The sequence below is a fragment of the Paroedura picta genome, chromosome 15 (genome assembly GCF_049243985.1).
Source record: "Paroedura picta isolate Pp20150507F chromosome 15, Ppicta_v3.0, whole genome shotgun sequence".
NCBI classification, from domain to species: domain Eukaryota; kingdom Metazoa; phylum Chordata; class Lepidosauria; order Squamata; family Gekkonidae; genus Paroedura; species Paroedura picta.
This window is the reverse complement of record NC_135383.1, coordinates 10,221,658-10,247,429: the sequence shown is the minus strand read 5'-3', so window position 1 is coordinate 10,247,429 and position 25,772 is coordinate 10,221,658. Positions and strand designations below refer to the sequence as shown.

General features: G+C 48.6%; 2 protein-coding genes across 7 annotated transcripts in view; one reads left to right on the top strand and one right to left on the bottom strand.

The window, feature by feature from the left end:
• Positions 1–1,105: 1,105 nt before the first annotated feature.
• On the top strand, positions 1,106–4,702 carry LOC143824698 (C-C motif chemokine 13-like). Its single transcript, XM_077312196.1, has 3 exons — positions 1,106–1,276; positions 2,744–2,849; positions 4,391–4,702. The coding sequence occupies exons 1-3, from the start codon at positions 1,204–1,206 to the stop codon at positions 4,494–4,496; spliced, it is 285 nt and encodes a 94-aa protein (XP_077168311.1). The 5' UTR covers positions 1,106–1,203; the 3' UTR covers positions 4,497–4,702.
• A 7,450-nt stretch (positions 4,703–12,152) lies between these two features.
• The window catches only part of PITPNM3 (PITPNM family member 3), a 76,003-nt gene continuing 62,383 nt past the window's right edge, over positions 12,153–25,772 (bottom strand). For 4 of the 6 annotated variants that reach the window (XM_077311232.1, XM_077311236.1, XM_077311235.1 and 1 more), the window contains 11 exons: positions 25,371–25,543; positions 21,222–21,392; positions 20,065–20,253; positions 18,576–18,724; positions 17,599–17,715; positions 16,266–16,382; positions 15,887–16,035; positions 14,143–14,292; positions 13,663–13,846; positions 13,428–13,556; positions 12,153–13,277 (listed from right to left, as the gene is read on the bottom strand). In XM_077311232.1, the coding sequence (XP_077167347.1) occupies positions 12,969–13,277; positions 13,428–13,556; positions 13,663–13,846; positions 14,143–14,292; positions 15,887–16,035; positions 16,266–16,382; positions 17,599–17,715; positions 18,576–18,724; positions 20,065–20,253; positions 21,222–21,392; positions 25,371–25,543 (1,837 nt within the window). In that variant the 3' untranslated portion in view covers positions 12,153–12,968. The remainder of the gene's footprint in view (positions 13,278–13,427; positions 13,557–13,662; positions 13,847–14,142; positions 14,293–15,886; positions 16,036–16,265; positions 16,383–17,598; positions 17,716–18,575; positions 18,725–20,064; positions 20,254–21,221; positions 21,393–25,370; positions 25,544–25,772) is intronic. The other 2 variants (XR_013226729.1, XM_077311233.1) reach the window with 2 other exon arrangements.

The window sequence follows — 25,772 nt, the reverse complement described above, 5'->3', positions numbered from 1 at the left end:
TTGTGCCTTTGCAGCCAGGTTTTCCTGTGCAGAACAGAAAAACCCACTTTGAAAGTGCATCGAAAGTGCATTATCCATGTGGAATGGGCCCAGCGCAACCACCATTTTGCAAAAAGGAGATGCAGCCATGAGATCATCTCCCTTTTAACTATCAGGCTGGTGGCAGGCAGCAGGATTGCAGGGCCTTAACAGTGGTGGGCCCACACAGCAGCTCTTTGAACATTCGCCAGACCCATCATCGGAAGGCGGACGCCCTCCAGGCACCTGAAGCTGCTTTTGACCATTAGCTTGGATTTAATTCCAGGCAGCTTGATCAGTTGGGTCACATCACTGGATTGCTCACGGTTCATTTTGGCCCACCGTATGTGAACTGCCTCTACTGGAATGTCGTTTGTCTCAGAGAACCTTTGTGTACAACACTTCGCCCTTGGATGTCACTGGAGGTTTGCAGTAACATGTCAGTTCACAAAAGGCATATGTTGGACGCGGAGTGGATTAGCAGCTGCAAACTAACCCCTTAGTTGCTAAAAGCAGACCGCAAGGGAGTGTCAAGTGTAGCAACCGAAGTTCACAGCAGGCTCAGGGGAGAAGACTTACCCCTTTGCTTTAGGATGCTTTGGGCTGATCCTGCGTTGAGCAGGGGGTTGGACTAGATGGCCTGTATTGCCCCTTCCAACTCTATGATTCTATGATTCTATGACCCCCATTCCCAAACGGTCCTTCGTTTAAGCTAGTTGTGTCCTCCAGCACCAAGTCCATGTATTCGTCCAAATGCCCATGAGCATTAGGTGTGGATGTTATTCTGGCATTAAGGCCCCATTTGAGAAGCAATTCTGAAAGAAAACTTCCTGGCCACCGTACTGTTCTCGTACTGTTCTCATGCCAAACTCTATTCAGTTCTCTTTCTTGGCTGGAGTTGCTAACTCTTCCCTGGACGAGCCCAGGCAGCTGCGGAAACCTCTTCCAAAGAGTTTCACTTCCACATTCCGGTTCTCCAGATTTGGCAGATTTAGCGGTATGTCATCATTTCTCACATACAAAACGTTAATTTTATTTCCCAGTAATCTCCGCCTCCCCTTTCCCTCTATAAATGAGGGCAAGCTCCTCGTGTTCAGAGTAGAGCAAAGCCAACTCTCCAAAACAACCTCTCCCGCTCCAGCTCTTGCGCCTGTCTCTTCTGCGCTCCTGTTGCAAACGGCAAAGATGAACTCTTCCATGGCTGCTTTAGCGCTTTTCCTGGTCGCCGGTTTCTTCTGGCAGTCTCAGGCCCAGCCTGGTAAGTTAACCTTTTCTTTTCTCTCTTGTTCATGTTCGAGGGTGCAGTGCAGGATCCGTTCCCATGAGCCAGGGCTGCCGCTTAGCAAGCCCTTGATAGCCAGCAGCACTCCCAAGAGCCATGGTTTCCCAGCAGGGCTCTGTGTAGCTGCTTCAGGCCGCACTGGCTGTGAGGCAGAGGCATGGGGTGCATCATGTGCCATGCTCAGTCGGATGGGGCAGAATATGACCCAGTCCTCATCCTTGCAGAGGAGCCTCTGTTGACCAGAAATGTTAAGTCTCTGCAAAGAGAATGGGAAGGGAAGCAGAGGGGAGGGAATGTACCACTGTGCAGGGGAGGAGGAAGCCACATCCTTTAGCACACCTCTTTGGAAGGGTACGTGGGAAGCTGCCTTTCTGTTGAGTCAGGCCGTTGGTCTAGAATTGTCTGCTTTGACTGGCAGCAGCTCTCTAGGGTCTCAGGCAAAGGTCCTTCACATCACCGACTACTTGATCCTTGGTGATGGTGATGCCAGGGATGAACCAGGGATCTTCTGCATGCAAAGCAGATGCTCTGCCTGTCAGTCTCCAAAACAGGAGCACATTTGCATTTGCTCCGGAGAGGTCATGGCTCTGCAGTAGAAAAACTGCTTTTGCGAGCAGAAATTCCATCCCTGACATCTCCACTCAAAGCGTCTCCGGTGGTAGGTACAGGGAAGCACCTTTCTCTACCTGGGATCTACCTGAGACTCTCTGTTGATCGAAGGGGACAATTCTGAGCTGAGCTTCTCAGCTGACTCCGGGGGCACTTTCCCAGAGCCCCCTGTGTTTGCGTGAGCATTTCTACAGAACTATGAACAGTGCTTGTTTCACCCCACCTACTTGCATGACCTGGCCTCAGCTGCAGTGGCAAAACATGGTCTAGTTAGTAGTTAAGAAGGCCAGACTGGGATCTGGGAGATGTTAGGTTCGAATCCTGCATCGACTCTGAAAGCTGGTGACTTAGGGCTAGTGGCACTCTCACAGCCTAACCTGCCTTAGTCACAGTCGGAGAATGGATGCTGGGAGTGCTCTGGATTGCCTAAAAGCAATTGCTTTGTGGTTACTGTCTGGTTATTAGGATATTTTAATGTTTAGTTCAGCAGTGGAATCAGGAAGTCTTGGGAAGTGGTGAGCAATGCTTCACTGGCAGTCTTCAAGCAGCGGCTGGACAAATCCTTATTCTGGATGCTTGAGGCTGATCCTGCATTGAGCAGGGGGTTGGATTTGGCGGCCTGTCTGGCCCCTTCCAACTCTATGATGCTGTGACACTTGGCGTTAAGGCTGGTCTATGGAAAATCCACAGAAGCCACGTGGTAGAGAAATGGAATTCTGCCACGGGACCAGAGGGACGTCTAAGTCCTTTTCCAGGCCCCACAATGAAAGGAGCAGCAAATGTGCCAAGTGGGGATAACTGATTTTAAGAATTCTGTTTCCTTTTGTCTTTCAGTACAGCCCTCCGACTGCTGCACTGGGTACACACAAAAAGCCATTCCACTGAAACTGCTGGCATCCTATGAAGTAGTTACCAGCAGGTGCAACCTCCCAGCTGTTGTGTAAGTATTGAAAAAAGAAAACACTTTAAAAAACCATTCCGCTGTTATTTTTGTTTGGCTTGGCTCAACCCCTTAGTACCAACGGTGTGCTCGGCCCATTGCAGCCCACACAAGAAAGGAGTCCTGGGCCACCTTAGGAGGGATCCATTTATTGTGGTAGAGGTCTTTGTGAACCAGCACCCATTTCCTCAGAGGCAGAATATTGATGCTGGCTGACCGAGGAGACCACTTTGTGCACATGTGGAAGTGGATGTCAGTCCAAGAAAGATGCTGGCAAAAATCCCAGACTGGCCAGGGATTCTGGTTTTGGGGAGGGCATCATCTGGGCATGCCTACCTGTGGTGGGCAGGTAGTTGTGAATTTCCTGCATACCGCAGGTGGTTGGACTATATCAGGGGTAGTCAACCTGTGGTCCTCCAGATGTCCATGGACTACAATTCCCATGAGCCCCTGCCAGCAAATGCTGGCAGGGGCTCATGGGAATTGTAGTCCATGGACATCTGGAGGACCACAGGTTGACTACCCATGGACTAGATGACCCTGGATATCCCTTCCAACTCTATGATTCTGTTTTGTTATAACCTACAAGGCTGCTTCTGGCTTAGTCCATTTAATTCAGGGTGTGCGTGTGTGTTGGATTTTACCCCAAAACACATCCACAGACACCCCCCGATTGTATGATTTCCAGGAAGTCCCAGGTTCAAATCCAGACTAGCTGCTTCTGTCTCTCAGCCACACAATGCTTTGATATGTTTCTGTCCTACCTTACCTCCTTGGACTCCAGGCTACGACACAATGTAGCAAACCTAAGTGGCAAAGACATTATTGAACCTAATTAAAACTCATTAATACTCAACTTAAAAAAAAAGAACATTCAGACTTAACACACTTTAGAGTTAAATCCATCACTGGACTCGCAGCCAAATGTTCTGGAAAAGTTCACCCTTCCTTCAACGCTCTCTGGAAGAGAACTTCCCGGCATGCCTTTCTGAATGCAGCAAAGGGGATTTGCACAGTGACCCTACCTTCCAGGGTAGTCAGCAGACTTTCTGAAGGAATGCCTACAAGGCACCAAGGAAGAGAGCCACGTTAAGCATCCATGCATCTGTTAACCCTACAGGCTTCATACTCCCAGAAAGCTTCAGTATTGCAAAACTGGCCTTCCACTGGGACTTACCTGGCCCATTTCCGGCTGGGTCATCTGGCCGAGCCCCTGCAGATCTCAGACTGTGTTCCTTCCATATCCCTTACCTGAAATCTTCTCAGTGGAGGTACCAGGGAGCAAACATCTCCTAGCATAGCCATGCAAAACAGATGCTCCATCCTTGGACTGCTGCCCCTTTCCCTGCTAATAAGATGCAGGGTGGTAGAATTGAGGCTGCGCAGTTGTCATTTGGTTCCTGAAAGGTCAGGATGAAGAGATGAATTCCCTGGAGCTGATGCCCAGGAGCCAGCTGTGGACCAGTCATGATGCAAGGAACAGTTCTTCCCCAGCTTTCCATCTTGTACTAATAAATCTTTCTCTCCCTACTCCTTTGCAGGTTTTACACTAAAGCCGGAAGGTCTATTTGTGTAGATCCCAAAAAGAGGTGGACTTTGGAACGCATGGAAAAACTCCCAGTCAGGGGACAAGAGAGAACCCCCTGAAACACTCGTCAAGGGGACGGGGGAAAAGCCAAATTTGGATATTTAACCCGATCGCTGCACTTTCACGTTTCAAAAAAATGTTTACTTGTAAATATGGACTAATAATGTATTTAAATTATATATGTATTTTTTTGTAAAAGAGAGGGTGTTTTTCTGATGTGCTGCCATAAAGGTTTTATTTATGAATAAACCTCAGGGAAAATTCATTCTTGAGTTCTTCAGCCTCTTTTTCAAACCAAGATTTCCAGTTCAGATAGAAAGTGGGTTTGTGTGTGTGTGTGTGTAGGGTGGTGGTGAAGATGTAAATAACATTTTAAAGGGACAGTTCCCTGGTTTCAGAGTTTGCAAAAGAGATGTACATCAAGTCTTCTCAAATATGCAATATAAGAGGGTTTTCACAAAATGCCAAAAATAGCATTGTAGGAACAACTTTGGAGCTATTAGGTACTGAGGAGTAGAAGCATATGTTTTTATATCCTGCTTTTCTCTACCTTGTGGTGCCTCAAAGCAGCTTAGAATCGTCTTCCCTTCCCACAACAGGCACTTTGTGAGGGAGGTGGGGCTGAGAGAGCTCTGGGAGAACTGTGACTAGCTCAAGGTCACCCAGCAGACTTCACGTGGAAGAAGAAAAGGTGAATCAAACCCGGTTCTCCGGATTAGAATCTGCCACTTTTAACCATTATGCCAAATTGGCTCTCATGGGTATAGTAACATGTACAAACTGAAGCGTGTCCAGAGGAGGACAACAGAGATGGTGAGGGGTCTGGAGACCAAGACATAGGAGGAAAGGTTGGGGGAACTTGGTCTGTTTAGCCTGGAGAGGAGACGACTGAGAGGAGATTTGATAACCATCTTCAAGTATTTAAAAGGGTGCCATGTAGAGAATGGAGCAGATTTGTTCTCTCTTGCCCCAGAGGGACGGACCAGAACCAATAGGATGAAATCAATTTTTAAAAAATTCCGTCTAAACATACGGAAGAAGTTCCTGACAGTCAGAGTGGTTTCTCAGTGGAACGGGCTTCCACGGGAAGTGGTGGGTTCTCCATCCGAAGTTTGCAAAAGAAATTGTGATTCTTCATTTGGGACTCATCTCCTACTGGAAGGCTCCGTTGGGGGAGAGGTGGCTTCAGAAATTGGAGCCGCATATTCAGTCATGCACCAGCCATTGGGGTGGGAAGAAGCTGGATCTTTATAGTAAAAACCACCCAAATTAGCCTGATTGGGAAGATACAGTGCTTTATTATTTCATAAATGTGTAAATGGTCAAAGCATTGCAGCAAAGGAATCCCCTGAGAGGAAACCCTTCCCCACAGCAAGAAAATAACTTAAAAGATACAGTTGGAAGGCAAAGAAGGTGTTCATTCGCAGTGACTTAACCACACGGTTAGATTTTTTTTAAAAAAACACCTCCACATCAAAATGTATACCAGTTGTGTCAAAATCTCAGCCCTCCCCTGACCCCTTTTTTAAGCCTCTACGAAACGAATTGCTGTACATCGCTTTTAATAGTCACTCAGCCCTAAGATGGTTATAACATTCTGGCGCATCCTCTCCCTGTCACTAGAAATGTACACCCGAAATTCAAAGCCCGCATTCACACATTCAGGGGTTTCCCAGCAGAGCGATCGCCCAGAGCCAAGAGCAAGACTTTAGAGACAAACCTTCCCTGGCATTCTGATCTTGAAAATATGTGTTGACTGAGGGCTCGAACTTCGTCAATCAGTAGTGGGTGAGTCGGAAGTCCCACTTTGTAGAAGCTGGCTGGGTATGAGTGTTGTTTCTGTAAAAGTTTACCTGCCCCCCTTCTTTGAATTAGCAGAAGCAGAGACGACCCGTCAGCCAAAGATGAGAAGGTAGTTTTCAAGCTGGCGATGGCAAAAACTTTATTCAAACAATATAAACTGTTATAAGCCGGATGTGTTCTTAGGTACAACAGCCTCGTCACTTATAAAATCCCCTAGAGGTTGGTTACCTTGTTGGACCTTTGATATGAGTAGAGCCAAGATATATCTTAAAATATAAGGTAGCGTGTTGAAGGATAACTTTGTTAGTATCCTTGTAAAAACCAATTTAAAGAAATTCCGCACTATCTTGATAAGTTCACTGATGAAGTAAAAACGAAACACGAGGCTGTTGTACCTAAGAACTCGTTTCTGCTTAAAGCAGTTTATATCGTTTGAATACAGTTTCTGCCCTCGCCGGTTGAAAACTACATTTTCTTGTCTACCCCTTCTTTTAACAGCAGTCTGACATGTAGAAGGATGTTCTTTCCCTCGCTACTCTAGTCAGGAGTTTTCAGCTCTCATTCCACCAAACTTTCTAGATGGAGACACCAGAAACTGGGAGTGTTTTGAAACCGTTTCAGCGACTGCACCTTCCCGCAAGAAATAGTTGTTTCCTGAGTCCGCTGAATTGCAGTTCTCAGGTGGATCTATGGGGGTTTCACAAGGACTTGGAATCCAGTTAATGTTTGGGGACAGGTACGCTAGAAAGTTTAGGGGGGGAAAAACACCTTGGAGCTTTTCTTCCTCTAGGTCACATGGGTTCTGGCCCCTCATGTAACAGTGATGTGGAAGGGTCAGAGAGCAGAGCATGGTGGGAGAGGCTGCCCATGAGGCAGACACAGAGTCCTTCTGCCCCTCTGTTCACCTCCAGCCATGCAAGATAAACAAAATCCCAGCCATTTTCTAGAGGCTCAATGTTCACACCACCCAGGCAGAAATCCTGCTTTCCAACCACTTCCACTTCCAGCTCTCTTTAGAAGGTAGAGATTTCTGTCCTCAGTCGCTACCTGACCTGGAGCTCTTGCTGGAGACCATGGGGTAGATGCCCCATTGCCTATGCAACCCCCACCCCCCTTCCCCAGGCTCATAAACCAGGAGAAATGAATGTACCTTCCTGGCTTACTTTGAACACAGGAGTGGAAAGAAATTTTCACCAGTGTTGGGAAGCCCATCAGAAGTTTCCCATTTTGCTCAAAGTCTTGAGTGTGAAACATTCATTAACACAGTGGTTGGCACCCAGCCCACACAGAAGCCCATTCGGGCCCAGGAGAGACCCTTCAAGCTGTCACCCTGGGGTGTGGATGTGAAAAGAAGATGCAAGCTGGTTCAAAAAGGGGCATACACTGAAGATGAGCTTGGAAGAGCTCTTCACTTGGAGAAACATTCTACCCCAGGGGTGGTCAAACTGTGGCCCTCCAGATGCCCATGGACTACAGTTCCCATGATCCCCTGCCACTGCTAGCAGGGGATCATGGGAATTGTAGTCCATAGACATCTGGAGGGCCACAGTTTGACCACCCCTACACCAACAGAATCTCCACGTCCGCTGTGGTTCGCAGCACAACACAGGGCCAGCAAAAGGAAACCAGGGCGAAGACACTGCCTGATTTTCACAAACACTGCTTCTTTCTATCCAGGTCAGGAGTAAAGCACCAAACAAGGAGAGAAAATGCAAAGTCCATGAGCCACATCTGTGGCTCAACTTCTCTCCAATGGATCAGGAGATGAGGAGGGGAGTCAATTTGAAAATGCCAGAGAGAGGAAAGCTAATCCCTCTGGCTTTAGAGCATCCAATAAAAGAGAGACTGACTTGACAAAACTCGCTACGGAATCCTTTTGGTCAAATCCAGCTGGACAGCCCCAGAACACAAAAGCCACCCCTTCGGATAATTTCTCAGCAATTCTTAAAAGTAAACGCCCCGGCTTGGATGAGTGCAGCTCCTCGAGTCTGGAACAACATCAGCTTCTCCGTACGATGCTATCACAGGACGACAAAAAGTACAGCCAAAACAGCGAGTATAAAAAAGGAGAGTGTCCATTATAAAGTCGGCAGCAGAAGCTGTACCCAAACACCGAAGGTATTAAAACACACACGCGCACACAGCCCCAGACACAAAACACATCACACACTTGTGGAAGTGCCTTTACACGAAAACGCACGTTAAGCAGCCCGGTTATTAGTCACAGCTGTTTCAAGAAACTCAAGTGGGGAAAAAATGTGGGTCTCCAGAATACAGAAAACTGGTATCGAGGCATCGAGCAGTTTTAAGGACATGCCGGTTCCTTGAGAGGGAGGCTTGGAGGTGCCGATTTTGGCATCTCAAAATTGCCTGCTCCAAGGCTGGCTCCACCCCTCACCTGCAAGGAGAGTGCTGGGATGCAGGGCTGGGTAAGGACCATAAAGGGTCACGTTTAGTTCAGCCTCAGAGACCTGATGATGCCTAAGTTTGTCCAGCCTGCAGAGATTTGCAGATTGTTCTTTTGAGAAACTCCACCCCCCCTAGCCAGTCATTCGGAGAGAGCTTGTTCACATGATGTCCAGCCTGAATCTTTCTGGCTGTCCGGTGGATTGGGACAAAGCAAAACCAGGGCCTGATCCCAAGCTCAGCTAACCCTATGCATATTGGCCGGCTGAATAGCTCCTTTCAGCTTCGTGAGCTTACAGGACCCCTTTTCACTTTTTCCCCGTGAAGCCTTTGGCAGCCCCCCACCCTGAGCCAAGAATCCAGAGCTTGCTGCTGTTTACCCCCACTTTCCATCTCCCTGTACTCTTCCTTGGATCCCGTTTCAGACTGTAAGCTCTCAGGGCAGGGATGTCCCTCGTAATGACAAACAAGGACAGCTTCCCTTATCTAAATCTTATTCAGTAATTCTAGACTAGATGGTCCTCTCTGGCTTCTCTCTTTCAGGTTCTCTGGCAAAACACCAGCCCCCTGGAGAAAGGGGGTGCAGGATCTTCCAGTACCTGAGAAGCCCCTCCCCCTTTTTTTGGCATGCCAATTCTTCTAGCTTTTGGCTAGTTCATTCACTCCAGACTGTGGAAAGCTCCTGTGAAGATTGTCCCAACTCCATGAAACTCAGGAGTCTGGATCTTCTTAATTGGGCCCCAGTTTTGGACTGTGAGGTGAGTCAGCAACACACAATGGCAGATGGTTGTGATGAAAATATACCCTCTCCCCGACTTCCTTCCACTGACGTTAGGCAAAAGGGCAGCCGTGGCTAAATGCTTGCAAGCCCTGCCATTTTGCAAGGCAGGAGGAGATGAATTTATTAATGCGCAAACGGTAACTCGGAGCGATGAGAGGGACTCCCTGGGAGCATTCACTGACAATCCTGGTGCCGTCAGCAGTCAGTTTAATTCTATCTAGTCTGACAGTCCAGGCAGACCTGGAAACGATCCCACGCTCACTTGCCAAGCCCGTTTGCTCCCTTGACATGTCAAGATCAGACAGTTCTAGGGACAAGAGTCTTTCCCTTTCCTTGCATCCAATAAAAGCTGTAACGGCGAGCAGATCTTGAGCAGCAAATAGTTATTGTAAGCAGTAAAGAGTCTCTCAACCTACTTTCGTCCTTCCCTACGCAGAGGTTGACTAGCCCTGCCCTACGGTCTCTTGTGCCCCCATCCCCACCTCCACCTCTGCTTGCTGGATTTGTCCTCCGAGAATATTTTGCCCAGGGGCCACTGCATTGGAAAATCCACGAAGGATGGAGCTAGCCAAGTTATTGAGAGGAGCAACTAAAATGGTCCTGGTGCAGGGTAATTATTTTTTCAGCATGAAGGAACATGCCAGAGAGTGGTGGAGAAAAAAGAACAGAGAAGCAAGACCAGAGAGAGCTGTAGCCTAATAACATGGAGGGAGAAACTGTTCTCTCCCCTGGAAACCTAGCTGTTCAGAAAGCAAAAACAGCTGGGCAACAGGTTGAGGACAGGGAAACTCTTCATAGAATGCATCAACTCCCTGCAGAGAGAGGATTCATGGGTTTTCAATAAATGGCCTTACAACTGGCTGCCCTGCTGGATCAGGCCAAGATGAATCTGTCTCATCAAGCATGTCTTTCCTACTGCATCTGCCATTTGTTTTCTTTGGCTTAATTGCTGGTCAGTGACGGTGAGTGAATTACTGTGAATGAATGACTGAATGAATGACTGAATGAATGAATGAACGAATGAACGAACCAATGAACGAACAATCATGCAGAGGCCAACACAGACATGTCTGGGAAACCCATGGGCCTTCCCCAGGTGGTGCCCTCCTGGCAACAGATGTTCAAGGGAACACTGCCTCTTTGAGCATGGAGGTTTCATCGAAGCAACATCACTAAATAAGCCCTGACAGCTCGCCTCTGTCAATTTGCCCAGACTCTTTATAGAGCCAGCTAGGCTAGCGAGCAAGGCTTCCTCTTGTGTTTCAAAAGTTCACCATAAATCGTGGTGATGGAGAACTGTCTGATCTGTCTCCGCCTGAACCTGACATGAAACTAGCTGAGAGGGAGAGGAGCTGTGCAGCAAACAAAGGGATTATTTTTTTTTGGGGGGGGAGGTTCTTCTAGATTTCAGTGTAACCTGCTGGAACAAGCAAGCAGTTCAGAGGAAAGAGACCTGTGCACACATGGCAGAGTGAGCAGATAACAGGACGACCGTACATGGCTCTCCTCCCACCTATAGGTAGGAGGCAACCTTCAGTTAAAGAATCCAGCTTTTGCCCACATCTGGCCCTTTACAGGGAGGCCTAGATCAGTGGTTCTCAACCTTCCTCATGCTGCGACCCTTTAAAACAGTTCCTCATGTGGTGGCGACCCCCAACCATAAAACTATGCAAGTGTTCTTTCGCAGGAATTAAATCCAAACTGACCAATGGTGTGAAGATCCATTGTTCACGATTGTATATAAATTGTATCTAAATTTGCAGGCGCCTTCAGGAGGAGCGGCAACAATGGCGCCCCCCCCTGGCCAAGTTGATCGCCGTGCTGCAGCTTCTATAAAAGGGTTGTTTACCCTCAAAGGGGTCCCAACCCCCTGGTTGAGAACCACTGGCCTAGAGGGAATGTTCCTCAAGCGCAGCAAAAAAATATCCAGACATTTCAACAATTATCAAGTCAGTGGACCAAAGTCCCGATCTATCACAAGCCCCCGCATCCTAATGCATTTACCGTTCATCTCCAGCACGGAAATGCCGGCGGTGGATTGGGCCCCTAACTGGAAGCCAGTGGGATGTGGCGGTTAGAGAAGGTAGGATTAGGATTTGTAGAATTGAGCTGTGGAGCCTGCCTTGAGCCAAGGCACTCTTCCTCTCTTAGCCTGGCCTACATCAAAGGGTTGCTGTGAGGACCAAATGAGAGAAGGAGAGTCACGTATGCCTCACTGGGGACCAAATGAAGGACAACCAGGTATACCTAATCTGCGAGGAAGGGTGCGATGAAAACATAGCAGAGAGACTCAGAAACCGAGAAGCAAATTATCTGTCTTTGCACACGAGAACCACGGAAGATTCATGTCTGCTCGCCTTCCAGTAACATCCCAGCAGGCTGGGAGGAAAGCACATGAGAGTTTGAGAGGGAAGGGGGAGGGATGAGTCTATCCGTGTGGGTGAGAGTGGGAGGAACGGGGGACTTGCCTCGACTACTCAAGACCCACATTTAATACTGAAAAAGGAGACACACCAAAATCTTGGCTCGAAGCACGGGGACACACCTGCACAGTCAAACAAGTTCCACGAGACACCACAGCGTGCGCGACTCGGACACCTGTGAGACATTGCCGTGAGTGGCAACGCTGGCGGGTGCTTCCGAGCTCTCGGGGGGGGGGGGTGGGGGGGAAAAGAAGAGCTGCGCACGGACTTCTAACGCTATTTGGTTTGTTCAAACACATTGCTCCGGCATTGGTATTTTTTTTATTTCCGTGTATCCAAAAGCGAGAGCGTAAACATCCAGTGCTTTGGGCAGGGGTCCGATGCCACCTCTCTACAGTGGGCCCGGCAACCCTTCAGCCTGCAGGCCCTCTTTTCAGGGGTCTCTTCTGCTGCTCTTCCCAAGCAGGCCAAGTCCTGCTGCTTCACTGTGCTTTCAGATGCATCCTCATCACACGCACTGTCCTTGCGTGTCCTTGGCAGAAAGTACAGATCTACGGATTTCCGGGCCTCGGGTCACCAAGCGTGGTTGCAAGACACAGATCCTGACTGTGAGGCACCCAAGAGGCTCCTTCCGGCGCAGCTAGCTTGCTCATTTTCGATCCGCTTGCTTGAATTTACCTTCCCCCAGATCGATTGACACAGCACTGGTACCCCCGTCTTCAGTTGAGAAATAGGGCTTGGATACTGCCGGTAATGCTTTCCCCCAGGCACCCTCTCTCCTTGGATAAAGCTGGAGCTTTCCTCCTCCTCTCGTTGAGCGTTTTTGGAACAAATTAAACACTGAAAGACAAGCTCCTGCATCCGTCCGGCATCGCAACCTCTTTAGGCAGTGGGCCTTCTCCGCTCTTAACGTTTCCTGATCGGACACAGACGAGAGGAACAAACAGGAAGCACGCCTTTTTTTTGGGGGGGGGAGGGAGTGGAAGGCAAACCCCAGAGCCTACAAGGACTCATGCTCCTCTCACCTTTGACCTGGAGGCGACCCCCAAAGCATCGAGGAGGCACGCCCACAAGCTGATCACAGATTGCGCGAGCCGTGGCCCCACCCTGGACGGTCGCTACGGAGCAGGCTCGAACTTATGAACCCCGCCTCTCACCCACCCGATGGGGGGCAAATGCCGGTCGTGGTCCTTGTCAGACTCCGGCTGGCTTTGGGCACGCTCTGGCTTAGGGGTCAAGGAGGGCGGGTCGGGCTGCTGGACAGACATAGTCCTTCGTAGGTGGTTCCTTTTGCGCAGGAAGTCGGGCTGGGAGTGCAGGCCAAAGCTGCCCTTCCTCAGAATCATGCGCGAGTTGTTTTTCTTGGGCCGGGAGTGAAGGCTGAATTCCAGGGAGGCCAAGTGGGAGGCGTAGCCTTCGCTGAGGAACTGGTAGGGAGAGAAGACGACATGGAAGGGGGGGAAAGAAAAGAAAAACCATTAAGCAAGACAGCACCTGCCGGTTGGTTTGCCCTTAAGTCCTCTAACTGGACTGCTCCTGGAAAACAGCAGGACTTCCTGTCCCGCGGAGAGAGTCACCTGGCACTGCGTCTGGTACTTCTTTGCCGGCCGACCCACAATGTAGATCTGGGAGGGAGAGAGGCCCAGAACGTTGTACACGGAGATGTCCTTCATGGAACCGTAGGCAGCACAGATTTTGATGTGGCTCTGAAGCGGAGAAAGAGAAAGAGACGAGTTGAGAAAACACGCCTCAATGGAGACTCAGTCGTACTCAAATTCTCACCAAGAGGAAACCAGCTGAAGCTCAGGCTACCTCTTGCACTAGATTCCGGAGGAAAATGGTCTTCTGCCGCAAAGGGTCGTGGACGAGCCCATCGGAGAAGAAGATCATCCCCTGGGGGAAGTTGTGCTGAGACAGCCAGGAGACGACCCGCTGCTTCTGCATGTCAGGGCGCCCGGTGATGTAGATGATCAGGTACCCGAGATCTTGCCAGTGCCTGCAGTAGGAGAGGGAAGGGAGGAACTGATTCTCAAAACACGTCAAAACACGTTTGGTCTATGGTCCTACCATGTGCAGCCATTAAGACTGTACATGCAATATTGCACAGGTTATGTTTTAATGTTGTGATGCTGCATCATGCTCAGGCTGAGAACTGGCCCGAACCGAACCTCGGTAGATTACCAAGTCAAAACGCACTGTGCTCCTGGAAGAATCGGTCTGGCCGCCTCTCTGGAAGCCATCCCAACCTTCCCCCAACAGATGAATACGGAAAGACTGTGAAGGAACTCTCACCGGACAACATCGACAGCCCCGGCTCGGACTTTGGGGTCGCTGCCCATGATGGAGACGCTGGCGGCGAAGGAGCCATCGATGCTGAAGACCACGCACTCCATTCCTCGTGGGAGCACAGTCAGGTAGCTGATGGCGCTGCTCTGGTCACCCCTGGGCACAAGGAAACGTGACAAAGTCTTGAGAAAATGGGAACGGTCCTGGCTGCTATTCAACCCCCATCTCGGTGAAAGGCCACAATGGAAGCTGGCAGGTCCACATTATGCAGATTTTCTGCTTATGGATATCCGTAACCTTCTAGTCAGAGGCAGGACGGTATCCGATTCCACCCTTTTTTGGAGGGTCGCATTTTGCCATGCAAAAACTGGACGCAGCTTTCCTTGGATGCCTGGTGAGGACTCCGAAGCTTTCCCCAGTGCCAGATTTCTGCCCTGCTCCTCCCCACTTCAGAATATGGCCTGCAGTCAGGGCGTTACGACATTAAAACCACAAGGCCTAACAAAATGTTCTGTGGTCCTCTAGTCCAGTCTGGATCCTCTACAAAGACTGGCAATGAGACGTGCTCACGAGTTCCCGAATGGCAACCTTTCGTCCTGGCCCCTACTTGGTGGAATGAGCTCCCAGTGGAGCTGCAGGCCCTCGGAGAGTTTTCCAAAGGGCCTGCAAAATGGAGCTCTTCCACCAGGTATGTGGTGTGGGCCAGTGCTAGAGTCAAGCAGGGCAAAACACGTCCCTCCAAAACTCCAATGCAAAGTCGACAGGAGCTCTGACGTGACCAAGGAGTACCTTGCTGGGGAAGAGAGCGAGAGCACACAGGCCACACACACACAGAGACACACACAACCCGGTGGAACTTCAGCTGCAAAACTGCAGTTTTGTGCCCCCAGGTCCCAAGCGTTAAATAACAGCGCTATTTACTGGAACCAATTTTTGTAACTAAAAGTCATTCTCAAGGAACTCTGGGGCTCTAAAGCAGTTCATTTAAAAGTCTGGAAATGTGCTTGGCGAAGCAATCTAATTCTCCAAAGAGCATTTTCCGTTTGATTATTACTGAGCAGTTTGTTGGACAAGGGAGGAGGGGGAGCCCAAGGAGGGATAAGATCAGAAAGGCAGAACTTCATGAATGAAAGGAAGGAGAAAATCTTTGCCCGCCACACACACAAACTCTAGAATTCCTAGTGGTCTAACAAAGCTGACAGGCCGTAAGTTGAGGATGTTTGGAAGTGAAGGACTAGATAATGTTCCTTTGCACGCTGCAAGGAAAGCAAGAGAGCTCAGTTGCTGAACCTTCTTGCCCACTGTGCTGTGGTCTCTTGGTTTACCCAGAATGCCACTCTTAGGGGTTCCTTCCTTCCAGCTAACCCCTTTCTCGTCCAGCTTTCTGACAGCAGAGATATCTGCAATCTCTCTCCATTCTAATGAAGATAGAAAAAAAAACTACCTATCCTCCCCTGTTCCCATTGAAGGATGGAGGCCCTTTACAACGAAGGGCTTCTTTTTCTTTCCTAAAGTAACCACCCCCACATGGACACGCCCCTTCCTGCAGCCCAAACCAAGCTCTATGCTAACAGAGGGCTGGGAAATTCGTCATTCAGAGCATCGGCCACCTGCACGAAGGTCAGCAGACTTGCCTGCATTTGAATGATAAGATGAGCCGGCTGAAGGCGCAGGGGTCAAAATCCACAAGCACGTCCACCCGCCCTCTTCCCGGCCCTTTGCAGACACCTCTCCAAACTCTGCGCCCTACCTGACCACCATTTTGATAGGGTAGACCCCAACCCCGAGTCTCTTCTCTTTGGGGATGTTGTAAGACACTCGGCCGCTGTTGTTGGTGATCTCGGTGTCGAAGTAGACCCACCGCCCGGAGGAGGGCTCGGTCATGATGAAGATGTCGACCTGGGGCGAGGAAGAGAACTAGTGGTGCCAAATGCAGAGGATGGTGGCTCCTGGGCATTGCAGTCCCACCAGAAATAGCCTCCCCAGTCCTCAGATGCCAATTCCCAGCCTCCCCTCAAAGCCAGTTTGTCAGAGAAGAAGGGAAAGACAGGACACCCTTTCCTCGCGGCTGAGCTACAGGCCTTTGAGAAGTGTTGCTTTAGTCTTGGTGGAAAGAATGAGAGAGTCACCTTTTCACCTGTCAAGGCCACCATGTCGAGGGGGCCGTACATGAACCGGCCAACCAGCACCTGAGGGCCGCCTTCTGCCACAATGACGTCATTCGACCTGTGATTCGAAGTCACGTTCTGGAAGGGAAGCAGATGGGGAGAGTCAACTTCAGAGGTTTGGGGGCAAAGCAGCACCTGGGCTGTTGGGATGCAGCAACCTGATTCCAGACGGTTCACAAATATAAAACATCCTTGCATCAGTAACCGGGCTGCCCTCTTCCTTCTAGGACTTAAGGAAAGCAGCCAGAAAAGCTGTTTTTAAAGAAGCAAGAAAACAGCTGGTTATGGCAGGGAAAACCTCAGTGCTTGGATTACCTTTTCATCAAGTCTTTGGGGGGGGGGAGGGATGGAAAAACAGGTGTTGGACTGAGGCATCCCCCCCCCCCCAAAAAAAAAGCAGGCTTCTGAGTTTGTTTTTTTATTATTAAACTTGGCCTGCACCATATGTGAATTTTCCTGTAAGGTCCCAGCAACTAGAAATGTACTTTCATGTTTAAATTTGAGAGAACAGATCCATCTGTATATAATATACAGGTGAACCCAGATCAAGCGTATTCCACTCTTTAAAAAAAAAACCTCAGAACGGTTGGTTTATTTAGCCGCAATGGCGCAATGATGCCCCTCTTCCCTCAGATCCTTCAAAATGTTGTTTCACTTCCTCTTCCCTGTCTTGTGAGATTTCAAAATCTGTAGGCCGCTGTAAAATGTGCCTTTGAAATCACGAGAGCGAGACACTTTCACTTTAATTTAGAAAAACCAAACCCTGCTTCCTCAAGCTGAATTCTGCTTCCAACAGGAAATTTCCGTTCCATTCCATTCACGCAGAATCATGCTCTTTATCTAACTGACCAAAACCGTCAGGCCCAAGAGGTCCAAACGTCGGTTCTAACACGTGGCACCAAATTGAACCAAACCGATCAAGCTCACTTAAGATTCCCATCTCGCCAAGCCTCTCTGAAAGCCCCAGAGTGCGTTCCAGCACAGCAAAAGGACCACGAAAACAATTTCCATTTCTAACTCTCAAAGCAACAAACAAAAGTTTAAAAAGACATAGCAGCATGAAGCCTCAAAATGTTTTTTTTTTTAAACCCAACCCAACAGTCTCTCTAGGCCCCAAAAGTCTGCCAGAAGGACGCTGCAGTTATTGTGATTTTTCTAAATGACCTTCTGAGATCAGAAGTCCGCACTCCTAACCACTACACCAAGCTGGCTTCGATCGGTGGCTGCACTGCATTTCACGCCCAAATGGCCCAACCACCAATAAGCTGTATGCGCAGACCCCGCCATGATTTACCCTCAATTTGACATGTGTCCTCTTGCGCAGCCACTTCTCCCGTGGGTTTGATGGACTGAGCATTGCGGGATCCAAGCTGTTGCTCTCCTTGACGCTGACGGTTTCAAATCTCATCACCTGAAATGCAACCACAAAGCGGGGGGGAAGCGATGTAGCTGAGCACGTAGGATGATATGCACGGTGGTCTCATTGTTTTATTTGCTTTGGTCTATTTAAAAGGTCTATTTTAAGAGCCTCTTGTGGCACAGGGTATTAAGGCAGCAGACATGCAGTCTGAAAGCTCTGCTCATGATGCTGGGAGTTCAGTCCCAGCAGCCGGCTCAAGGTCGACTCAGCCTTCCATCCTTCCGAGGTTGGTAAAATGAGTACCCAGCTTGCTGGGGGGTAAACGGTAATGACTGGGGAAGACACTGGCAAACCGCCCCATATTGAATCTGCCATGAAAACACTAGAGGGCGTGACCCAGTGTTTGCACAGGGGATACCTTTACCTTTACTTAAAAGGACTTTGGAAAGCACACAAATGCATCACTGCAGCCGGTACAGACCGAAACAGAGCCACACATCACTGTTTCTCGTCTCCAGCAGATTATTTTTTAGGTTGAGTTTTAAATCTGGCAGTAATATCTGCCTTTCGACGATGTGCCTCTTTATGACGCCCAGAAGATGGCGCTGGGTAAACAAGCTAAAAACACAAGATCTGAAACTACAAGCTGAGGCTGCTGGTCTATCTGGAGCATCCAGTGTACCAAAAACGAATTCCAGGACCAAAGATGCATCTATAGCAGCAACTTCAGGCAGCATTCTTTGTATAGAATGGTAGTGCATCTTCCTGATTTAAAGAGGCTTTTTAAAATACGTTCTCCATCTTTGCTGGCACATCTTGTGAGCCACCCTGTATTCCTACTATTTTTAGAAGGAACGGCTGGGTATAAATATTTCAAAATAAGCAAGAGGAGGGGGGAGGGAGACTGTTACCTGTCTCAGAATGAAAGCAACCACATCAGTGGATTCCCAATAGCTGGCGTGGAACAGATGTGGCAGAGCGACCGTTGGGAAGGCGGTGAGAACATCTGGGCAGTACAAGGCGTAGTCTAACCGCTTGGTCCCCCACCACTTGGAGGTAACTGCGGAACAAACAAACAGACCACAAGGCGTCATCGTCACCCCCTGGTTCTTGGAGGCCACTGGTTTGCACAGGGCCTTGGCCCCAAAGAAGCATGGCGGAGCTCAACAAGGGCCAGAGCCTTTTCGGTCCCGGCTCTCACCTGGTGGAACGAGCTCGCTGAAGAGATCAGAGTCCTGCCCGAACTTCCACAATTCCACAGGGCCTGCAAAAGGGAGCTCTTCTCCCCAGTGTTGTTGTTATTTATGTTGTGTTATCAATTGTTACTTGGTTGTTATGATGTTGTATTGAAACTTGTATGTTATAGATTAAATTATTATAATGTTCCATGCAAACTGCCCAGAGCTGTAAAGAATGGGCAGCATAAAAATCCAAATAAATAAATAAATGTGCCACTTTCACGAGCAAGGCTTCTTAGCTCTCCAAAACAACTTGCAAACATTAACACAGCTTGCAACACCCCAAACTGCCATTTCTAACAGGAACAAGAATGGCTAGAAATCAAGGCTGGTTCCAGGTTTTTGTGGGGGAAGGGGTGAGCAGAGACTCCGCAAGGTCCCCCCATCCTCTGCCCACCACCAGGCCCCCTTATTCTGCAGTCTTTCCCTCCCACATGCCTCCCAACTACTTGTGTGTTCTTCACGGCCTTCACCAGCCCTCCCTGCGGCCCATGCTCACAGCGCACTGCAGCCCGTTTCCCAGTGGCCTAGGCAGTGCTTGCAGCAGAGGTTGTGAGTGGTGTAAACATATTTCTTAACAGTGGCATCTTGTTTGTTAAGCAACAGTGCTAACTGGATATTAATAACAGAGGCACGATATCAAACAAGCCCCGGGTGATGCTTTTAAGTGATTCTTCCATTTCCAAATGCAGTTTCCAATTTTACTCTTCACAGTAAAAACAAACACACTTCAAACGGTTCCTGAATTTATCTGCTCGGCCAGAGTCTCTGTAATGCAGCATGCTTTTTAAACAGAGTTTCTCCTTGTATCTTACTGCGCCCCTTTTTATGTATTGTTGCTAAAATTATGTTACTTTTATTGTGCACAATTAAAAAAAAAAACTATAGGAATTAAAAACATATGTCCAGCCCACAGGCTATTGCAAACCGGTATGCAACAGCCTCTGGACTGGACATATGTTTTTAATTCCTATACCTGTTTTTTTTTTAAATTGTGCACAATAAAAGTAATATAATTTTAACAACAATACAGACATTCAACCTTTGTAGGTCCTAACTGTTACCAGCTGGGTTCTTTTGGTTCCCCCCTTTTTTTGTTTTTCTCCCCTTGTGATGGGCCTGAAATAAAGGTCTCATCCAGTCCACTCTCTGCCTCACTCACTGTTGGTTACGCTGGCGGGCAGCAAGCTCTCCATGGACCCCGAGCTCTCGCTGCTGCTGCTGTCCACGCTCGACCGCCTCGCCTTCTTCCCTTGCGAGGCGTTTTGAGATCCTAACGCGTCAGCCAAAGAAGGAGGAACTGCACAGCTGTCTTCGGCAAAGAGGGTGCTGTGGCTGTGGATAATGTCGGCTGCGTGGTGGAAAACAGAAACACGGATAATGTTGGAGGCCGGTGAGTTTTGCGCATGGCTGCAGAACCTGCCCCACCCCAACAGCCTTGCCAAGGCCGGCGGCCAGCCCAGAAGCTTGAACACGCCTCTCTGCCTATGCAAGGTCCCACACGGGTCATTCACGGCCTCAAAGGAAAAACAGAGGCCGCTTCTTGGAAAGTTTCTGAAGCTCCTTCACTTGCAAGAGTTTCTTAGGCTGGAGTTTGAGAGGCAGATGGAAGTGGGAAGAGACAGGAAGCGTTGCATCTGGTGTGCGCACACCATATATGCACAATGAAATTAGTCTTGCTTTTCCCACAAAGTGACATATGTGCCCATACTGTGCAACTGCACCAATCCTACGTGCTTAATTCTGGCTCATGGGTCATTTACATTTGCTATATGACGGCTGCTTTTAATGGCAGCTTTTAATGACGGCTGACATGCCACCTCTCCAGAGAACCGGCTGGAGACAATTTCCAAAGTATAAAAGGTAAAGGTAGAGGTATCCCCAGTGCAAGTACTGGATCATGTCTGACCCTTGGGGGGACGCCCTCAGGCATTTTCATGGCAGACTCAATACGGGTTTGGTTTGCCAGTGCCTTCCCCTGTCATTACCGTTTACCCCCCAGCAAGCTGGGTACTCATTTTACCAACCTCGGAAGGATGGAAGGCTGAGTTGACCTTGAGCCGGCTGTTGGGATCGAACTCCTAGCCTCATGGGCAGACAGCTTCAGACAGCATTTCTGCTGCCTTACCACTCTGCGCCGCAAGAGGCTCTTTTCCAAAGTATAACATTACAAAATCACAACAAAACTGCATAAAAACATTACGAGATTAAGCCATTCAAATTTGGACAGAATGCAAAATTGACAGCAAACATTTAGTGGCCTCAAATAGTTATCAGAAAACCAGTCTTGGGCAAGCACAGAAAAAGGATGAAAGATACCTAAGAGATGAGACCGTCCATCTCCGAGAGGGTATCGCTGGTACTTCGGGACACTGAACGGAGGCAGGAGGTGGAATTTCGCTTCCAAGAGTGGTTCAAGCCTGGAGGCAGAGGGGTCGGCAGAGTGGAAGAGGTTGTAGACCTGGCTGCAAGCCGGCTGTACCTGAGAGACTGGGGAAAACAATGGAAAGGGAAGATGATGTCCCAAGGTCACCTGAAATGACTCAAATACTTCTCTGCAGTTCAGGAATGACTATGCAAGTTATCAGTCCTAACCTGGATATCCTAGGATAACTCAGTCTTGTCACACCTTGGAAGCTAAGCAGGGTCAGCTGTGGTTAGTATTTGGATCACCAACCAATGCCAGGGTTGTGACGCTGAGACAGCCAATGGCAAACCACCCCTGAATGTCTTGTGCCTTGAAACCCTATGGGGTTGCCACTAGTCAGCTACAATTTGACAGCCAAAAAAAAGTTATCTGTTTCATCCACCGGTCAGCCCTGAAACTCCTTAGTTTGGGAACTGTGGATGCCATTCTGAGTTGCATCACATGGGGAAAAAAGGGTACAACTTCAACTAGGTGAGTTCTTTGCTGCCCCATCAGTTTGTCTGCTTTGCACAACTAAGAGACTCCAGCTGATTTAGCAAATTTCTCCTATAAACTACCGATTTAATAAAATACACGCAGCTTGACACCCAGAGTTCCTGTAAACCCAACACTCCAAACAAGGAATCGCCATGAAATATCACACTGTACAAATCCAAGCAGCGTGATTTTTCGCACTTGTACTATAATTTCACACAAGATAACGTGTCTGGATTTTATTTTGAAATTTGTCTAGCAAGTTGTTTCACTTTGCTGTGGTGCAGTCTTTCACATCTCAAGCTTATGATAATTCCTTTAATGAATGGGAAAACAAAGTTGCACTGAAATGTAACTATTGTTTATCAAGGATCTTCTGTGCAGGCACACATGGGGACTGTGCATGAGCAGGCCTAACATTCGAGAAGTTCTTGCAGCTAAAAGTCTCCAGGAGGTGCTGCATGCCAGAAATTTGTTCCTGCTAAGGGAACACATGCTCCCATGGAGCAGCACCCCCACCCTCAGTACCTCTAGGACCACCAAAGTGAGACCATACAGCGGGTCAGGTGGGAGGGTATGTGTGCCTGCACAGAAGACACCAATGAACAACAGTTACAGGTAAGTGCAACTTTGTTTTCATCATTGATCTTCTGTGCAGTCCCACATGGGGATTCTAGCAAGCTACTCACCAGGTGGTGGGCATGCTCTCCTCACTTGAAGAGTGAATGAAATACTAGATTCTTGACTTTAATTTCTTGCCTGAAAATCCAAAGCACAGTGGCCTACAAACATATCTGCTGATGACCAAATAGCAGCTTGGCAGATCTCCATCAACCATTGAGGAAAGCTGCCAAAGAAGTCATAGCTCTAGTAGAATGGGTGGGGATGTTTAGCGAGCAAGGCAACCTGGCCAAATCATTGCATTCCCTAATTGCTGATACAGTCCATCGGGACAAAGTTTGAGATGAAGTCCTCTTCCCTCTATTAGGGACAGTATATTGCCAAAATGCAGATTTTCATTTTTCTTTGTCCTTGGTTTTCACTTTTTTATTTGGCAGCTCTAAAGAGGCACAATAAGCTAGAGTGCAATCTTGATCAGACCTGTTGCAATATGGATCTCGGAGGCAGATCCAATCTTATTAATTCTGAGTATGCTGTGATGGACAATTATTCCAGGGCTGATTTGGATGACGTCTCTGAAGCTCCGAGGGCTTTCTCTCACAATTGATGCCCCATGTCCTTGAGCTTTATGGGTGAAGCACTGTTAAGCCTTACATGTTGGGGACATTATGCCTTCACCCAAACAATCTATTTGAGTCATCTTTGCCCCACAACAGGTGCATTTCTTGAAAAGAGCTTTCTGAGCCATAATAAATGATGAGACTCCAAGCACGAGTTTGGAAGAAACATTGAGACCTTGAACCGAGTTCGTTTACTGAGGAAAATAATCAGCACACTTAAGCAGCCATGATGACATCAAGAATACGACACTACTCGGTGCTAAAATGCCCATGTTAAGAATCAAGTATTCCAAATGCACAAACACACTGGTCAATGTACATTGCTCAACAGGAAGAAGGTAGGAAGGTTTTAATGCATACAAAGAATCCCAGAATCCATTATGACTTCAAGGCTGAAAATAGACTAGATTAGAGAGGCCAATACGTATTAGCTGTACCATACTTCCTGGAACAATTCTTAAAATTCTGGAAATGAGGAATTTGAGGTCACTAACACAACCTCTCAGGGCTTGTCCCAGATGATCTGTCCTCTGAGATGGTGGCCATCAGATCCCTTGAAAGAACCGCTAGTTAACAGAGAGCACCCCCCTCCCCAAACACTGCTCAACCCACCTGCGGAAGTGGTTCTCTTATGCCATGTTCAATCACTCTGGAGCTTATCTTTCAAGCTCAGGCCCCTCCCCAAAATGCATCCTAACTCACCAAGAATGGAGAAGCTGGCTAGCCAAAGACTGCAGCAGAAGGTCGGCAGCGTGAGACCTCAGCTTCTGCCAGCTCTGCTTAAAAGGAAAGTGAGCTCCTCCACTAAGAGACCCAGAAGAAGTAGTGGCAGGGCCCACTTATGAAGCCCTTCTTGAACTTTGCTGGTGCTTCGGAACAGCTCTTTTTAAGCACACCTGGCTGGACAGCGCCTCCATGGGTTCAGCCACCTTGTCCTGAATACGGGTGGACAGCTCCCTGGTTCCCTATAGCTTGCTGCATGGCCTTAGTGGCAGGGCAGAATCTGGGATACCAGGTTCCAATGTCAGCAGGAATGGGGCAGTAGTTACCTTGCTGCCCACTCCATTCTCTCTGAGCTCTCTCATGATTATGCCACATGCAGATCCCAACGGAGGTGCCAGGTTAAATGGAGGTGGCAATGCATTTTCCTCAAATCTTACCACTCCCCCTACAAAGGGCTGGTTCTAGCAAGGTATCTCGGGGCCCCGAGCAGCCTAACTTCAGCTTATAATCTTTCCACTTCTGGTTTGTTCAAGCCAGTGACCTGCCAGTGATGGAAAGGCTGCAGACAATACCCCCTGCCCTACTACCCCAGATGACCCATTCCTTGGAAGTCACCTACAGAAACACAACGCACTCCGGCTAGAGAACCATCTCTCATGTTCCAGGCAAAATTTATTCCTGGCCTGTTGCTTCTGTCTCCTCTGCGGCTGTCAACATGCCAGCTACCTGGTAGAGAGCACATTTGCCAGCTCTTGCCTGCCGGGTATTATGCCGCTGGTTACTTGGACGGCCCTCGCTATCTCAAGCAGCGCTGTAATAAAACAGAACAGGCCTTCCCCAGGGCTAAGGGAAGAATCCCGGCAGAACTCAGAGCACTGCCTGGCCAAGTGCAGGACTGCAAACACTCGTTCCGTGAAAGCTAATTAATGAACTCAGTTACTGGTTGGGCCTAATGACCGGGGCTGGTGCCATTCCGCCAGGAAGCACGAATTTCTCCTTAGCAACTCAGCCCTTGCTGTTCACTGGCCTTTTGAGGGCTCTATGAACGTTCAGCTCTGATCATGAGAACGCGCCCTGAACATTGTGCAAAGCTTGAAGGGGTCAAGGTCGGGCGATCGTCTGAGCTGTTTTTAAAACCAAGTTATGGCCTTCAGAAAATATTCCTCAAATTCCTCCTGGAAGGAGGGAGCACGTACACAGCTTAACTTCCCAACCAGAAAGAAAGAAAGAAAGAAAGAAAGAAAGAAAGAAAGAAAGAAAGAAAGAAAGAAAGAAAGAAAGGAAGGAAGGAAGGAAGGAAGGAAGGAAGGAAGGAAGGAAGGAAGGAAGGAAGGAAGGAAGAAAGAAAGAAAGAAAGAAAGAAAGAAAGAAAGAAAGAAAGAAAGAAAGAAAGAAAGAAAGAAAGAAAGAAAGAAAGAAAGAAAGAGGGAGGGAGGGAGGGGGTAAAGGAAGGAAGGAAGGAAGAGGGAGGGAGGGAGGGAGGGAGGGAGGGAGGGAAGGGGGTAAAGGAAGGAAGGAAGGAAGGAAATTATGCCCTGCATGAAAAAGAACTATTTTATCTGCATGGGTGGGTATCTATCCGTCCAAATGCTGGCTGCTCACCTTCCTGGCTGGGAAGCACCGTCCTCCTCATCGCCAGCACCAAGCCCAGAGGCGACCCGAAGAGGAAGAAATCAGAGACTTCGAATTCAAAACGCCCCAGGCTGATGTCCGACACGCTGGAGGTGCTCACAGGGGGAAAGTCCGCATCTTCTTTCAGCATTGTCGAGTGGATACTGGGGGGTGGGGAGGAGGAGAGAAAGACCAAAAAAAAAAAAAAACATCTCCTTAGCTCAAAGTAGGGACAGAACTGCACAATTCAAGCGACAACAAGAAGCCAGATGCCACCTTCTTAAAAGACTGCAGCCGGATGTCCTTTAAAAAGGCAGAAATGCACAAAAGCTTCAAAAAACCTCCACTTGCACGAAGAGCAGAGACCCTATTTGTCCTTCTGTGCAGTTGGCT

Bases quoted from the DNA above. Each gene is read 5' to 3' on its own strand.
- LOC143824698 (XM_077312196.1), top strand. From the start codon at position 1,204: ATGAACTCTTCCATGGCTGCTTTAGCGCTTTTCCTGGTCGCCGGTTTC. The intron at 1,277-2,743 runs GTAAGTTAACCT...TTTGTCTTTCAG, and splicing joins GCAGTCTCAGGCCCAGCCTG to TACAGCCCTCCGACTGCTGC. The intron at 2,850-4,390 runs GTAAGTATTGAA...ACTCCTTTGCAG, and splicing joins TGCAACCTCCCAGCTGTTGT to GTTTTACACTAAAGCCGGAA.